The following is a 16542-nucleotide window of genomic DNA, read 5'->3' on the forward strand; positions in this document are numbered from 1 at the left end:
GACTAGAGAGAATACACCACTTCCTGCAGGACATACAGCAGCTGATAAGTACTGGAAGACTTAAGATTTTTAAATAGAAGTAAATTATAAATCTTTGCTCCTTTCTAACACCAATTGATTAGAAAGAAAACCCCTTTAACAGCTTGCAATTTTCTTTCTGTGGCTTGTACCACATCCTGTTATGTTATATGTGTTACTGTAGGAGCCTCTGCAGGCGTTGCGCGTTACTTTTTCAAGTGAAAAACTGAATAAATTCACAATTAAAAAAAAAAAAAAAATTTATATTTATATAGTTTTTTTTTATTTTTATTATTATAAGAGCTCCTGGTGATTATTGGTAAGCGACCATATTCCTTCTAGGATACGGAGACAAATACAATAAAGGAAAAAAATAAATAGAGACAGACAACGCAGACAAGCAGAGAGAGACGACGCTCTGATTCATTCCACTTTAAGGCGAGTATTCTTGACCACTAAACCACGCTTAGTGATCTGATACTGTTCTAAGGATTCAATGGCCGCTTGAAGTTCATGTTCAGTGTTTGTCAAGCGTCTTAGTGATGCCGGGAGGGATTTCATCTAAAGATCATAGGAAAAAAGATCATGGGATAAAGTACTTTCTTGCAAAAACAGCGCCACCCCTGTCCTCTGGTTGTGTGTGGTATTACAGTTCAGCTCCATTCATTTTTCAATGGAACCAAACTACAAAACGTAGTAGTGGAGCTACTTCTAGAAGATAGCAGCCATGTTTTCCTAAGCCTGAACAACCCCTTTAAGCCAATTGTCAATAATTGATAGTAAAGGGAGGAGAAGCTTCTTATAAGTAATACATTTACATTTGAGAAGCCATTGCGTTTGTTACCTCTTGGGATACAGCGGTGCTTCCGGATAGTTGATTATTCCTTTGGAGATAATTTTGAATCTGTTCAAGAAAATAATTGATTACATATAGATCAATAGCATTCTTTTTTACAGCAATGAACACACAGGGTGAAGTACGCGGTAGCGGGCCTCACTCCTATGCTGTCAATCATCTCCGTGCAGAAGCCCCATAGATTGTTTCTCGTGATTGGTGGGGGTCTCAGCAGTGAGGCCACGGCCAATCAAAACTTGTCTCTGTGATATGTCAAAGGAATTTCTTAATGACAGTGCTCATATAAAAAGTACCTGTCATAAAAAAAAACTTTAGCCATGTCACATGAGATCCGACTGTTCAGACTGCGACCAATCAGGAGAATGATCCGGGAGAAGTTTGCACTACCATAGTGATGGTCTGCTGGCTGTCACTCCATAAAATAGGCAGCAGACCGCCGTTATTTTCTATGGTCCATGTGGATGATCTAAGGATAATCCGGGGAGCCCCTCCCGCTGCTCCCTACTCAATGTCTGTGCATGTAATAGCATAAACAGCAAGCAGGGAACAAGGAGCAAGCAAGTGTTGACCTGACAGGTTGGCGCTCGCTTGTTACTTAAAGGAAATCTGTCACTAGTTTTATTCCGGCTTAAATGAGGGCAGCATAAACTAGTGACAGAAATGCTGAATAGATCGGTGTATTACTGTCATCATTCTGTTCAGCCGTTCTCCTAATATGCAGGAGAATAGGATTCTCGCCGCACCCCTCCCACCGCCCTCAAGCTGCTGATTGACAAGTCGCTGACTATATACAGCATGGATAGATAACGGCCAATCAGCAGCTGGTGGGTGGAGTTTTCTGCTTCTCATGAATATCCAGGACTTCTGAGCTCATGCACATAATGGAGAGGACTACTTATTGTCCATGTTATTCAGGAGGATATCTCTGGATCAGCTGCACAGAACAATATAAGTAATACATCATTCTGTTCAGCTTCTCTGTCACTAGTTTATGCTACCCTGAGATGGGACAGCCTAATACTACTGACAGATCTCTTTAATATCGCTCCGTGTAATACGGCCTTTATATTACGCAGCTGTCCAGGTTACACAAATGGGAAAAAAAAAACAGTTTAAGCAAACCTGTAGTAAGGCGTCCTCTGTTTTTTGTGGATTCATTCGATGGGCTTGTGATATGTCAGCTACTGGTAAAGGCATTGAGAGTAGTGTAAAATTCCTTTAAAAAATTAAATGGTATAGAGAATGAACCCCTGTAGATTAAATTGCAGTCCAGCGTTAAAGGGAAACTATCAGCAGGTTATACAAATCTATCCTGATATCTCCCTATTATGCAGGAGACACTGAGGATGAACATACGTCTCTTACCTTCATCCTCAGCACCATTTCCATGTTTGTTGTTCAATCCAGCTTCTATGAGGACAGTTTAGAGCACTGAGGTTGTGGCTACTGCCCCCAGGGCACTAATCCCCCCTGGCAGTCCTGCCTATTCTAATGATTATCAGGGGGGTGGGCCGGATCTGTGCTCTGGGGGTGTTAGCTCCGCCCCCAGTGCTCCAAACGGTCTTACTACAAGCTGGATTGAACTACAAGCATGGAAACCGTGCCGAGGATGAAGGTAAGAGATGTACCGTCCTCCTCAGCGCCCTGTGCGGTACAAGGAGATATCAGGTTACATTCATCTAATTTGCTGATAGTTCTCCTTTAAATAAATTAAATATAAATAATGTTAGTAAGAAAAAAATTGAACTGTCATAAAATACAAGACATCCAGTAAATCAAACATACTGCCCAAACCACATGCCCTGCACCATCCACTACAATATTACGACAAGTATATCAGAGACAACTAGAGAGTAGAGATAAGCCGACCTCGAGCACGCCGGGCTTAGTCCAAACCTGATTGTGCAGCATTTGACTACCGGTGGCTGAAGAAGTTGGATGCAGTCCTGGAGAACATAGATACAACCATTGGCCATATGCAGTATCCATGGTTACCTGGACTCCCTAAGGATGCATCCAACTTCTTCAGCCACCGGTAATCAAATGCTGCACGCTGAGGTCTAGATTAACCCCGCCATGCCCGAGGTCCGCTCCTCTCTACTAGAGGGTAGAAGTTAGGTTCTACTATTTGTAATGAATCTCAGGATAACGGACATACAGCTCTTTGTCATGCCGCATCATCCTAGCAGAGCGTACCAGCAGTGACATATTAGCTCCAGCGGACATGCGCAGTACAGCTGTGCCCTATTCCCGGCGTACTGCGCATGTCTGAAATAGCCTCAGACTCTGTCAGAGGCTATTTCGGACATGCACAGTACAGTGGGAATAGGGCGGCGCTGTACTGTGCATGTCCACTACAGCTAATCAGTATGCACAGGCATGCGCTGTAAGGACGGCAGTGCACACCCACTTCTTTCCCTCTCCACCCCCGATTATTCTATATTACCTCCTTATACAATATTTTTTATGTATGCTCTATAGAAAAACTTCAATAAAAATATAATTAGAAAAAAAACGTGCACCTTTACCTTCTTAGGGCATTTGCCACATCTAGGAATCCAAGCGATGTTGTATTGTTTCTATCCCATATTAGTGTTCTGTTTAGGGGTAAAAACAACCGCAACAATCTTATATCAGTGAGTTTAAAGTGAGCGCTATAAGAAGAGAGCTAGGTGGATTAAAGGGGCACTCTGGCGGATACATTTTTCTTTCAAATCAACTGTTTTTTACTTCTATTTTAAAAAAATCTCCAGTCTTCCAGTACTTATCAGCTGCTGTGTGTTCTGCAGGAAGTGGCGTATTCTTTCTAGACGGACACATTTAGATTGGTCGGGATCTCACTGCTGAGACCATCAACGGGGAATCAGGAGAAGCACGCAGTCATCTCAATCCAGTGCTCCATTACTCACCTATGGTGTCGCTTGACAGAGAGGAAGGGAAGTGAGCTCCCATGTGCTTCTCTCTGCTCCTGATCTGTGGGTGTACCAGCTGAGAGACCCTGACCGATCACTATTCATGTGTCCCATGTAAAATTACAGGTACGCTATGAGAGCACTGAGATTGGGTTGCCCAATATATTTATTAATAACCATGTAGAGGGACTGAACAGTATAATATTTTTAAAATAATTAAATAAAATACGTATACTCGGGTGAGTGTCTGATGAAATGTGATTATTACTTCTAATAAAGCGGCACTCACCTGAGCTTCCTATTCATATGTAAGGCTTTGGCCAACAGCTTTGCTCCAGGATCTCCTATTAAATTCCCGCTTATATCTATCTTGGTGAGGTTGTTGCTGTTTCTTAGGGCATTCAGGATAACGTTGGTTCCCGACTTCAATCTTGAATCGGCCAGAGACAGAGAATTCACTGTCTAAAGTAAAAAAAAAAATAAAAGGATTCCCGGAGGGCGATGAGTCTCTGAAACGCTCATCCAGTAAAGCGTCAGTGTAAAAGAAACCAATCTATACTCTATAGTGTATGTAGGCAGTATACAGTATACACCACGACGTAATAAATACATACACAGTCGTCATCTTGTAGCAGCTCAGCAATGCGGTGAAGTATATCTGTGACAGAAAAGCTGAAACAGAAAAAAGATGAGTAAAAAAAAAATAAAAGTCTAATCCAATCTATAGCAGCTGTTATATAGGAAGAAAAAAAGCCTTCCCCATGCACTCCCATCTCTCTCCATGGAGTTGCCTTGCTAGTAGCTGCTGCAGGACCCTAAGCTGAGATGAGTTTTCAGGCTGGAAGACCAAAGAATAGGGAGAGGGAAGATGTTTGACAACAAAAGGAAGCATTTTTGTCTGATAAGATATATAATAAAGTTTATTATATTCACTTGTACTATTAATCTATGCAAAGTTTGCCAAAACAGCAGTGCCTAGTTAAGGTCGAGATGCCAAAAGCCCACAGAAGACCAAAGTATGGGGAGAGGGAAGATGCTTGATAACAGAAGGAAGCATTTTTTCTGATAAGATATATTATAAAGTTTCTTATATTCACTTTTATTATTGATCTATGCAAAGTTTGCTGAAACAGCAGTGCCTAGTTAAGGTCAAGATGCCAAAAGCCCATGATTTTGCTATCATAGTAAAGCCTGGTCCAGGTAACGGTACTGGGTATGGAGGAACACCAACTCATCATACAAAGCACATACATAGAAGGCACTGTGCCACTGACATTACACTTACTTGAACTTTGAATTGAAGTTTTTGCCTAAAGACACATGTTTTATGGATCTACTTCTTCCTATTGATAATATCAGAGTTACCATCTCAGAGTTAAAACCTACAAGATAAAAAAAAGTTATCACTTAGTCGTTGTCCAGGTTGGGCATTCCTTATAGTTTCCTATCATCTGCTTGGACAGTCCTACGATTAGGCCATTTAAACATGATCCTGTCTTTCCAGCCTTGTGTGCTGTACTTTGTTAGGGACACTCAAGAGATTCAACTATAACATATGCATATAGACAGCTGCAATACCAGCTACTGGCCATTAGGTGGCACCAAAGTTCTACTGTTTGCATCCTCTTCTGAAGTAGGAAAAGAAGGCGCACCACAGTGCCACCTCAGCGTCTCTTACAATCTATGTTTAAACCCTTAAAATAAAGATTGCTTAGCTTCTACAGACTTAAAAATCAGAGACCTTTACCAGACATTTGTGGAAAATGAGAAGCTAGTCAGCGACACTTCGCAATACACTAGATTCACATTCAATCCAGTGCAGCACAAACCTATTTTAAAATTTAGGGACCCAAATTGACAGCTGGTAAATTTACCTGAGTCTGAGTATGTTCCCTGACTAAAGACCCTCTATGTTCTATCAGTCACATATTAACTCAATTACTTCCCTTGTTTGCTTTTCACCGGAGGGGCACTCCGGTGAAAATTGTTTTCTTTCAAATCAACTGGCATCAAAAAGTTATATAGATTTGTAATTTACTTCTATTTAAAAATATTCAGTCTTCCAGTACTTATCAGCTACTGTATATCCTCCAGTAAGTAGTGTTTTCTTTTCATTGCTCTCTGCTGCCACCTCTGCCCATGACAGGAACTGTCCAGAGCTGCAGCAAATCCACATAGAAAACCTCTCCTGCTCTGGACAGATCCTGACATGGACAGAGGCGGCAGCAGAGAGCACTGTGTGATACTACAAAAAAATACACCACTTCCTGCAGGGCATACAGCAGCTGATAAGTACTGAAAGACTCAAGATTTTTAAATAGAAGTCAATTACAAATCTATATAACTTTCTGACACCAGTTGATTTGAAAGAAAAGAAAAATACCACGCTACATACCGTTTCCTGATATATCCAAAGAGCTCACAGAACTGACATCAAAGATCACGTCTTGTATCACCTGTGCACCTGATGAACGGAGCTTTGAAAAAATAAATAAATAAATAAGTGTCCTTAATAAAACATTATTATACCTACAGACACCTGTATGAATTCTTAGTAATAATAGTAATAAACAGCTATGCGGTACTCACCTCACCCACTCCTGCCCTCCGCCTACCCTGATGATGCGCTGTCTGACCTCTCCTGATAATACTCCATATACACTGCAGCCAATTACTAGGGAAAGACCGATGGTCACACAGAGGCAGAAGGAGGTCTATAGCTGTCACTACCTCCTCTTGTCTCTTCACACCAGGTCCCCGCTGGTCTCTCTCCTTTTCCTCTATACAGGTTATAGTGAGAGCTGTAATACAATTCAACTCTCACTTTAACTCCCTGTCTGGGTTGCAGATAGAGCTGCGATTATGGACGTTAAAACAAAACCAGGATGACATCTCTAGCTGGAACCCAGACTAAGATAGAGCCTGTAGTAATATACGGTTGGGAAGTGAGAGTGGCAAATGTATGTAGCTGTCACTTCAAACAGCTCTGTCTCAGGCTGGAGCAGACTTGCTTTAAAGGAGTACTCCGACAACAATATTATTCTTTTTGATCAACTGGTTTCAGAAAGTTATATAGATTTGTAATTCACTTTTATTTAAAAATTTCAAATATTCCCATACTTATGAGCTGCTGTATGTCCTGCAGGAAGTTGTGTATTCTGACACAGTGCTCTCTGCTGCCACCTCTGTCCATGTCAGGAACTGTCCAGAGCAGCAGCAAATCCCCATAGAAAACCTCTCCTGCTCTGGACAGTTCCTGACATGGACAAAGGTGGCAGCAGAGAGCACTGCGTCAGACTGGAAAGAATACACAGCTTCCTGCAGGACATACAGCAGCTGATAAGTATGAGAAGGCTTGAGATTTTTAAATAGACGTAAAATTCAGATTTATATAACTTACTGAAACTGGTTGATTTTAAAGAAAGAAAAATTTCACCGGAGTACCCCTTTAAAGAATGATGTATCACTTACATTGTTCTGTGCAGCTGATCCAGAGATCTCCTCCTGAATAACATGGACAATAAGTAGTCCTCTCCATTATGTGCATGAGCTCAGTAGTCCTGGATATTCATGAGAAGCAGAAAACTCCTCCCACCGGCTGCTGATTGGCAGTTATCTATCCATGCTGTCTATAGGCAGTCACCTGTCAATCAGCAGCTGGAAGGCAGAGGGAGGGGTGAGGCAAGAATCCTATTCTCCTGCATATTAGAAGAACAGCTGAACAGAATGATGTAAGTAATACACCGATCTGTTCAGCATTTCTGTCACTAGTTTATGCTGCCCTCGTTTAAGGCGACATAAACCTAGTGACAGATTCCCTTTAACTATCCCTCCCTTGCCCTGCATTGCTATGTTACATATTGTTTTATATAGTTGTGAATAATGGCGGGCGTACCTCACAGTTACTGAGGTCCAGGTGAAGATCAGAGATTTTCTCATTACTTGCCAACCCCTGGAATATTCCTCTGGAATTAAGCAGGAAGAGAATAGTAAAGCATTGCTATCATTTGCATTAACGTCTGACATGTCCTCACACACCGGGTCTCTCTCCAGAAACCATGCCTTGTCTACAGCAGGGGAATCCACTTCCCGCCTGTTATTTATATCCAACTCATTTACTCCATTAGAGTCTATGGGGTGAATGATTTGGATCTCCCTGCCAGTCGAGGAGTAGAGATGAGCGAACCGGCCGAGGTTCGGGTTCGTATGAACCTGAACTCTCGGCTTCTGATTCCCGCTGTCTGCCAGCTCCGTGGAGAGGGTGGATACAGCCTGAGGACCGCCTGGAAAACTGGGATACAGCCTATGGCTATGGCTGTATCCCAGTTTTCCAGGTGTCCCTCAGGCTGTATCCACCCACTGCACGGCGCGGGCAGACAGCGGGAATCAGACGCCGAGAGTTCAGATTCATACGAACCCGAACCTCAGACGATTCACTCATCTCTATCGAGGAGTGGACTGCCCTGCTGCACACTCCTCCCATCTGTATCTTGATTTAGGAGTGAGACCCAATGCAATCAGTAACTTTTGACATATCTGATCCTCCATGAAAGGGGTTGTTCACCAATTTTTTGTTCTCTGTCAAATCAACTGGTGCCAGAAAGTGTCAGAGATTTGTAGTTTACGTCTATAAAAAAAATATATATATATATACAGTGAGTCCAAGAAGTATTTGATCCCTTTGATCAAATTGATTTTCTTTGTTTGCCCACTAATAAAGACATGATCACTCTATACTTTTAATGGTAGATGTATTCTTACATGGAGACACAGAATATTAAAAAGAAAATCCAGAAAATAAATCTAAGGAATATATATTAATTGATTTGTATTTCATGGAGTGAAATAAGTATTTGATCCCTTAGTATTCATTAGCAGTTCTGGCTTTTACAGACCAGTTAGACACTCCCAATCAACTTGTTACCTGACCTGAAGCCACCTGTTCTCACTAATCACTTGTGTGAAAAACAACTGTCCACAGAATCAGACAGATCACACAGATTTCAAGTCTCCAACATGGGTAAAACCAAAGAGCTGTCACAGGACCTCTTGTTGACCTTCACAAAGCTGGAATGGGCTACAAAAAGATTAATAAGGTGTTGGATGTGAAAGTAACAACTATTGGTGCAATTATCAGAAAGTTTAAAGAGTATAACATGACAATCAACAGACCTCGGCCCGGTGCTCCAAAGAAGATTTCGCCTCGTGGGGCGGCAATGATGCTGAGAACAGTCAGAAATCGTCCTGCAACCACTCGGCAGGGGTTAGCAAATGACCTGAAGGCAGCTGGGACCACAGTTTGCAAGGAAACAATTGGCAACACTTTGCGCAACAATGGATTCACATCCTGCAGTGCCCGAAAGGTGCCCCTGCTGAAGAGAGCACATGTGGAGGCGCGCCTCAAGTATGCCAATCATCATTTGAAAGATGAACCAAGTTATTGGGAGAAGGTTTTGTGGTCAGATGAGACCAAAATTGAACTTTTTGGCCTCAACTCCACCCGCCATGTGTGGAGGAAGAAAAATGCTGCCTATGACCCCAAGAACACTGTGCCCACCGTCAAGCATGGAGGTGGAAGCATAATGTTTTGGGGGTGTTTCTCTGCCAAGGGTACAGGGCTACTTCACCGCATCACTGGGAAGATGGATGGAGCCATGTACCGCACAATCCTGAGGGACAACCTCCTCCCCTCTGCCAGGGTTCTGAAAATGGGCCGTGGTTGGGTCTTCCAACATGATAACGACCCTAAACATACAGCAAAGGCAACAAAGGATTGGCTCAAGAAAAATCACATTAAGGTCATGGAGTGGCCCAGCCAGTCGCCAGACCTCAATCCGATGGAAAATCTATGGAGGGAGCTGAAGGTCAGAGTTGCCAAGCGACAGCCCACCAACCTTCATGACTTAGAGAGAATCTGCAAAGAAGAGTGGGCCAAAATTCCCCCTGGTGTGTGCGCTAAACTTGTGGTTAACTACAACAAACGTCTCACCGCTGTGCTTGCAAACAAAGGCTTTGCCACTAAGTATTGAGTGTGTTTGGCAAGAGGGATCAAATACTTATTTTCCTCATTGAAATACAAATTAATTAAAATATATTCCCAGCATCTAATTACAGATGCTGTCCGGCCGCGGGGGGGCTCCGGTACATGCATTCCACGTCCGTGATCCGACAGGATCACGGAACGTGGAAATGCAGCCCTCACCAGCTCCAGCGCTCTCCTGCGTCCGGTTGCCGCTAGACACAGGAGAGCGCTGTGCCTGTCAGCTCCGGGGAGGCAGCGCACGCCTCTTCTCTCTGGCGGGCTGCACGCGATGACGTCATTTCATCGTGCGCCGCCTGCCGGAGAAGACGTGCGCTGCAGAAGATGGCAGAGGGCCCGGCCAGCTCAGGAGCGAGGAAAGGTGAGTGGAGTGTTTTTTTTTTTTGTTTTTTTTTACTACATCAGCACACCAGAGGGGATTGGGGGGGGGGGATACAGCTACCAGCACACCAGAGGGGATTGGGGGGGGGGGGATACAGCTACCAGCACACCAGAGGGGATTGGGGGGGGGGAAACAGCTACCAGCACACCCGAGGGGATTGGGGGGGGGGATACAGCTACCAGCACACCAGAGGGGATTGGGGGGGGGGGGGGGGGGGGGGGAAACAGCTACCAGCACACCAGAGGGGATTGGGGGGGGGGGGGGGGGGAAACAGCTACCAGCACACCAGAGGGGATTGGGGGGGGGGGGATACAGCTACCAGCACACTTGGGGGGGGGATACAGCTACCAGCACACCAGAGGGGATTGGGGGGGGGGATACAGCTACCAGCACACCAGAGGGGATTGGGGGGGGGGGATACAGCTACCAGCACACCAGAGGGGATTAAGGGGGGGGATACAGCTACCAGCACACTTGGGGGGGGGGATACAGCTACCAGCACACCAGAGGGGATTGGGGGGGGGGGGATACAGCTACCAGCACACCACAGGGGATTGGGGGGGGGATACAGCTACCAGCACACCAGAGGGGATTAAGGGGGGGGGCTACAGCTACCAGCACACTTGGGGGGGGGGATACAGCTACCAGCACACCAGAGGGGATTGGGGGGGGGGGGAAACAGCTACCAGCACACCAGAGGGGATTGGGGGGGGGGAATACAGCTACCAGCACACCAGAGGGGATTGGGGGGGGGGATACAGCTACCAGCACACCAGAGGGGATTGGGGGGGGGGGGAATACAGCTACCAGCACACCAGAGGGGATTGGGGGGGGGGGATACAGCTACCAGCACACCACAGGGGATTGGGGGGGGGGGGATACAGCTACCAGCACACTTGGGGGGGGATACAGCTACCAGCACACCAGAGGGGATTGGGGGGGGGGGGGGATACAGCTACCAGCACACCACAGGGGATTGGGGGGGGGGGATACAGCTACCAGCACACTTGGGGGGGGGATACAGCTACCAGCACACCAGAGGGGATTGGGGGGGGGGGGATACAGCTACCAGCACACCAGAGGGGATTAAGGGGGGGGGGGGGCTACAGCTACCAGCACACTTGGGGGGGGGGATACAGCTACCAGCACACCAGAGGGGATTGGGGGGGGGGGGGGATACAGCTACCAGCACACCAGAGGGGATTGGGGGGGGGGATACAGCTACCAGCACACCAGAGGGGATTGGGGGGGGGATACAGCTACCAGCACACCACAGGGGATTGGGGGGGGGATACAGCTACCAGCACACCACAGGGGATTGGGGGGGGGGGGATACAGCTACCAGCACACCAGAGGGGATTGGGGGGGGGATACAGCTACCAGCACACCAGAGGGGATTAAGGGGGGGGGGATACAGCTACCAGCACACTTGGGGGGGATATAGCTACCAGCACACCAGAGGGGATTGGGGGGGGGGGGATACAGCTACCAGCACACTTGGGGGGGGGGGGGATACAGCTACCAGCACACCAGAGGGGATTGGGGGGGGGGGGGGATACAGCTACCAGCACACCCCAGGGGATTGGGGGGGGGATACAGCTACCAGCACACCAGAGGGGATTAAGGGGGGGGGCTACAGCTACCAGCACACTTGGGGGGGGGATACAGCTACCAGCACACCACAGGGGATTGGGGGGGGGATACAGCTACCAGCACACCAGAGGGGATTGGGGGGGGGGGATACAGCTACCAGCACACTTGGGGGGGGGATACAGCTACCAGCACACCAGAGGGGATTGGGGGGGGGGGATACAGCTACCAGCACACCAGAGGGGATTAAGGGGGGGGATACAGCTACCAGCACACTTGGGGGGGGGGGGGATACAGCTACCAGCACACCAGAGGGGATTGGGGGGGGGGGGGGATACAGCTACCAGCACACCACAGGGGATTGGGGGGGGGGGGGATACAGCTACCAGCACACCAGAGGGGATTAAGGGGGGGGGGCTACAGCTACCAGCACGCTTGGGGGGGGGGATACAGCTACCAGCACACCAGAGGGGATTGGGGGGGGGAAACAGCTACCAGCACACCAGAGGGGATTGGGGGGGGGGAATACAGCTACCAGCACACCAGAGGGGATGGGGGGGGGGGGATACAGCTACCAGCACACCACAGGGGATTGGGGGGGGGGATACAGCTACCAGCACACTTGGGGGGGATACAGCTACCAGCACACCAGAGGGGATTGGGGGGGGGGGGGATACAGCTACCAGCACACCACAGGGGATTGGGGGGGGGATACAGCTACCAGCACACTTGGGGGGGGGGGATACAGCTACCAGCACACCAGAGGGGATTGGGGGGGGGGGGATACAGCTACCAGCACACCACAGGGGATTGGGGGGGGGGATACAGCTACCAGCACACCAGAGGGGATTGGGGGGGGGGATACAGCTACCAGCACACCAGAGGGGATTAAGGGGGGGGGGGGCTACAGCTACCAGCACACTTGGGGGGGATATAGCTACCAGCACACCAGAGGGGATTGGGGGGGGGGGGATACAGCTACCAGCACACTTGGGGGGGGGGATACAGCTACCAGCACACCAGAGGGGATTGGGGGGGGGGGGGGGATACAGCTACCAGCACACCACAGGGGATTGGGGGGGGGGATACAGCTACCAGCACACCACAGGGGATTGGGGGGGGGGGGGGTACAGCTACCAGCACACCAGAGGGGATTGGGGGGGGGGGTACAGCTACCAGCACACCACAGGGGATTGGGGGGGGGATACAGCTACCAGCACACCAGAGGGGATTGGGGGGGGGGATACAGCTACCAGCACACCAGAGGGGATTGGGGGGGGGGATACAGCTACCAGCACACCAGAGGGGATTGGGGGGGGGGGATACAGCTACCAGCACACCAGAGGGGATTGGGGGGGGGGATACAGCTACCAGCACACCACAGGGGATTGGGGGGGGGGGATACAGCTACCAGCACACCAGAGGGGATTGGGGGGGGGGGGGATACAGCTACCAGCACACCAGAGGGGATTGGGGGGGGATACAGCTACCAGCACACCAGAGGGGATTGGGGGGGGGATACAGCTACCAGCACACCAGAGGGGATGGGGGGGGGGATACAGCTACCAGCACACCAGAGGGGATTGGGGGGGGGGATACAGCTACCAGCACACCAGAGGGGATTGGGGGGGGGGATACAGCTACCAGCACACCAGAGGGGATTGGGGGGGGATACAGCTACCAGCACACCACAGGGGAGTGGGGGGGGGAATACAGCTACCAGCACACCAGAGGGGATTGGGGGGGGATACAGCTACCAGCACACCACAGGGGATTGGGGGGGGGGTGGAGAACTACAGCTATCAGCACACCACAGGGGATGGGGGGGGAGAACTACAGCTATCAGCACACCACAGGGGATGGGGGGGGAGAACTACAGATATCAGCACACCACAGGGCATTGGGGGGGGGGAGAACTACAGCTATCAGCACACCACAGGGGATAGCTACATGAGCACCACTAAATCGTTAATTACAGTGCTAGGGGCACTGGGGGCGCAAGTACTTTTCCTTGCCCCAGGTGCTGCTAACCCACACACAGCACATCTGCACACAGTATAACATTAAGTGCGGACACAGCAGGAGCAGAAGATATTATTGCTATATGGAGGCACAGCCAGGGACATTATGACTATATGGAGGCACAGCAGGAGACATTACTACTATATGGAGGCACAGCAGGAGACATTACTACTATATGGAGGCACAGCAGGAGACATTACTACTATATGGAGGCACAGCAGGAGACATTACTACTATATGGAGGCACAGCAGGAGACATTACTACTATATGGAGGCACAGCAGGAGACATTACTACTATATGGAGGCACAGCAGGAGACATTACTACTATATGGAGGCACAGCAGGAGACATTACTACTATATGGAGGCACAGCCAGGGACATTATGACTATATGGAGGCACAGCAGGAGACATTACTACTATATGGAGGCACAGCGGGAGACATTACTACTATATGGGGACATAGGGACTTTATAACTATTTGGGCGCACAACAAGGGAATTCTACATACACGGGCAACTCACATACAGTACTTACTCACTTTACTGGAAATCACACCAAAAAGTGGAATTACTACTGTTTGAGACCTTATAGGTTGGGAAAAAGGAAGTAAGTTGTTGAAAAAGTGAGGAGCCTAAGATGTTTGTCTGGCAGGTTCTAAAGAGACCAATTGTAGCTGGAAGAAATCATCATGGTGGTCCAGGCCAGATGGAGAGGAAAAGGAAAGTGACACTTCAGATCAAAGAAGACATCACCTGTGAGTCACTGAATGATGTTTTTTTTTTTTTTGTATTTTTTAGCACATTATTCGGTAGGGGTGCCCCAGGGTAAAAAAAAAAAAATGTTAGACTATATTGCTCTTAGCCATAATACCCACACTGCTTCTCCCTAGCAAAATCTCCCCACATGTTCAAAATCTGCCACCGGCCGTGCATCGCTACGTTTAATAGTGATGTGCGACCGATGGCTGATCCAGCCTTATAAAAGGCTCTGTAAGCGAGTGCCAATCTAGCAGAACGACGCTACTTACCCAGTGGGTAAGAACACACAGAAGGTGCTGGGTTCTCACATTGTGTTTGTGATAATAATGCAATGTGAGAACACACCCTGATAGTCAGCCTTCCCCGCTCCTGTCTCTAGGCCTGGCATCTTCCTCTGCACTCTAGTGACCATCACATGCACAACATAGGAGGATGCTGAGCCACACAGCCAGGAGTGAGAAGGGGTCTGTGCTAAGTCGCCTACAGTAATCAGCCACCTGTATAGATAGCAGTATATTTTTATTTTTTTTTTGAGAGGGGGGGAATGGGGGGGGCCCCAAAAAAATTGTCGCCCAGGGCCTCCACCAACCTTAATCCGGCCCTGTATATATGTATATTATATAATATATACAAAAATATATATCCTGTCTTCCAGTGGTGTATTCTTTCCAGTCTGACACAGTGCTCTCTGCTGCCACCTCTGTCCATGTCAGGAACTGTCCAGAGCAGTAGCGAATCCCCAATAGAAAACCTCTCCTGCTCTCCAGACTGGAAAGAATACACCACTTCCTGTAGGACTGTAACGCCTGGACTAGTGGATCCACTGGACCGTCACCAGCGATGGCACTAACCTCCCCAGGGAGCGGAGTCTAAGGGGCCGCTGGTTTTCACCAGAGCCCGCCGCAAGGCGGGATGGACTTGCTGCGGCAGGCGACCCCCAGGTCGCTACCCCTGGCTTGGTTGCTGGTGACGGCAGGCGAGGCGTGGCAGGAGCAGTAGGCAGGAGATGGTGCTGCAGAGGTCAGTGGACGTAACCGCAGGTGACAGGCAATACACAGGAGCAATGGTGATGCAGGGGAACAGGAACCAGGAACAAGGACTAGGGACAAGGTGGCGGATAGGAATCAGGAACAGGGACTAGGAACCAGGTAAGGACGGGAATCAGGAACAACAGGGAGCTGGGCCAAACGCTATGGGAAGCATGTAGAGGCTCCAACACCAGGGACAGGGCATGCTGGGATTTATAGGGGAGTGATTGGGTGCAACTACCAATTAGGTGCGGACTGGCCCTTTAAATCCGAGACAGCCGGCGCGCGCGCGCCCTAGGAGGCGGGGACGCGCGCGCCGGCCGGCACAGACGGAGGCAGGAGCGGAACCAGGTAAGGCGCCCCCCGGGGCCGAACATGTAGCAGCGCCGGGTCCCTGCACCGGGACCCCGGCAGCTGCATGGGATGGAGGGAGGTCGCGGCGGCGGCCCGGAGCACGGGACGCCGCCGCGGCCGTGACAAGGACATACAGCAGCTGATAAGTACTGGAAGACTGGAGATTTTATAATAGAAGTGAATTACGAATCTCTGGCACTTTCTGGCACCAGTTGACCTACCCTCTGCCATTGGGACATGCTCCAGGAATGGGACAAGGTGGATAACAAGGGTTTAAAGATTTCCCTGTTAACTCTTTATAAAATGCAGCAATGTATATACTCAATTTGCTTAGAAGAATTCCTGAAGGACACGTCTGCTGAACGTCAGTACAAAAACATAGGGAAATACCTTAACGCATCTGTTGGTAGTTTAGTTCCGGATAGGTTAAGGTGTCTGAGAGCCAGGGCGTTGCTTAAAAACTTAATAGCCGGAGATATATCTTTCACTTTCCTGCAGAATAAAATAAATATGACAACTTAGATGGTTGGTCAGAGAACATGAGCAGCTCCACAGACGAAAAGTCAATGGAGCCTTATT

At 48.6% G+C, this 16542-nt stretch overlaps 1 protein-coding gene across 1 annotated transcript in view; it reads right to left on the minus strand.

Moving 5' to 3' along the window:
* Nucleotides 1–316: 316 nt before the first annotated feature.
* Nucleotides 317–16542, minus strand: part of LOC138789475 (F-actin-uncapping protein LRRC16A-like) — a 32586-nt gene continuing 16360 nt past the window's right edge. The window contains exons 15-24 of the mRNA XM_069968137.1: nucleotides 16354–16455; nucleotides 7682–7751; nucleotides 6182–6263; nucleotides 5072–5168; nucleotides 4401–4458; nucleotides 4076–4248; nucleotides 3403–3471; nucleotides 1997–2090; nucleotides 863–922; nucleotides 317–579 (exon numbers count right to left, since the gene is read on the minus strand). Coding sequence (XP_069824238.1) covers nucleotides 442–579; nucleotides 863–922; nucleotides 1997–2090; nucleotides 3403–3471; nucleotides 4076–4248; nucleotides 4401–4458; nucleotides 5072–5168; nucleotides 6182–6263; nucleotides 7682–7751; nucleotides 16354–16455 — 943 coding nt within the window. The 3' untranslated portion in view covers nucleotides 317–441. The remainder of the gene's footprint in view (nucleotides 580–862; nucleotides 923–1996; nucleotides 2091–3402; nucleotides 3472–4075; nucleotides 4249–4400; nucleotides 4459–5071; nucleotides 5169–6181; nucleotides 6264–7681; nucleotides 7752–16353; nucleotides 16456–16542) is intronic.

Source organism: Dendropsophus ebraccatus, chromosome 4, assembly GCF_027789765.1.
Source record: "Dendropsophus ebraccatus isolate aDenEbr1 chromosome 4, aDenEbr1.pat, whole genome shotgun sequence".
NCBI classification, from domain to species: Eukaryota; Metazoa; Chordata; class Amphibia; order Anura; family Hylidae; genus Dendropsophus; species Dendropsophus ebraccatus.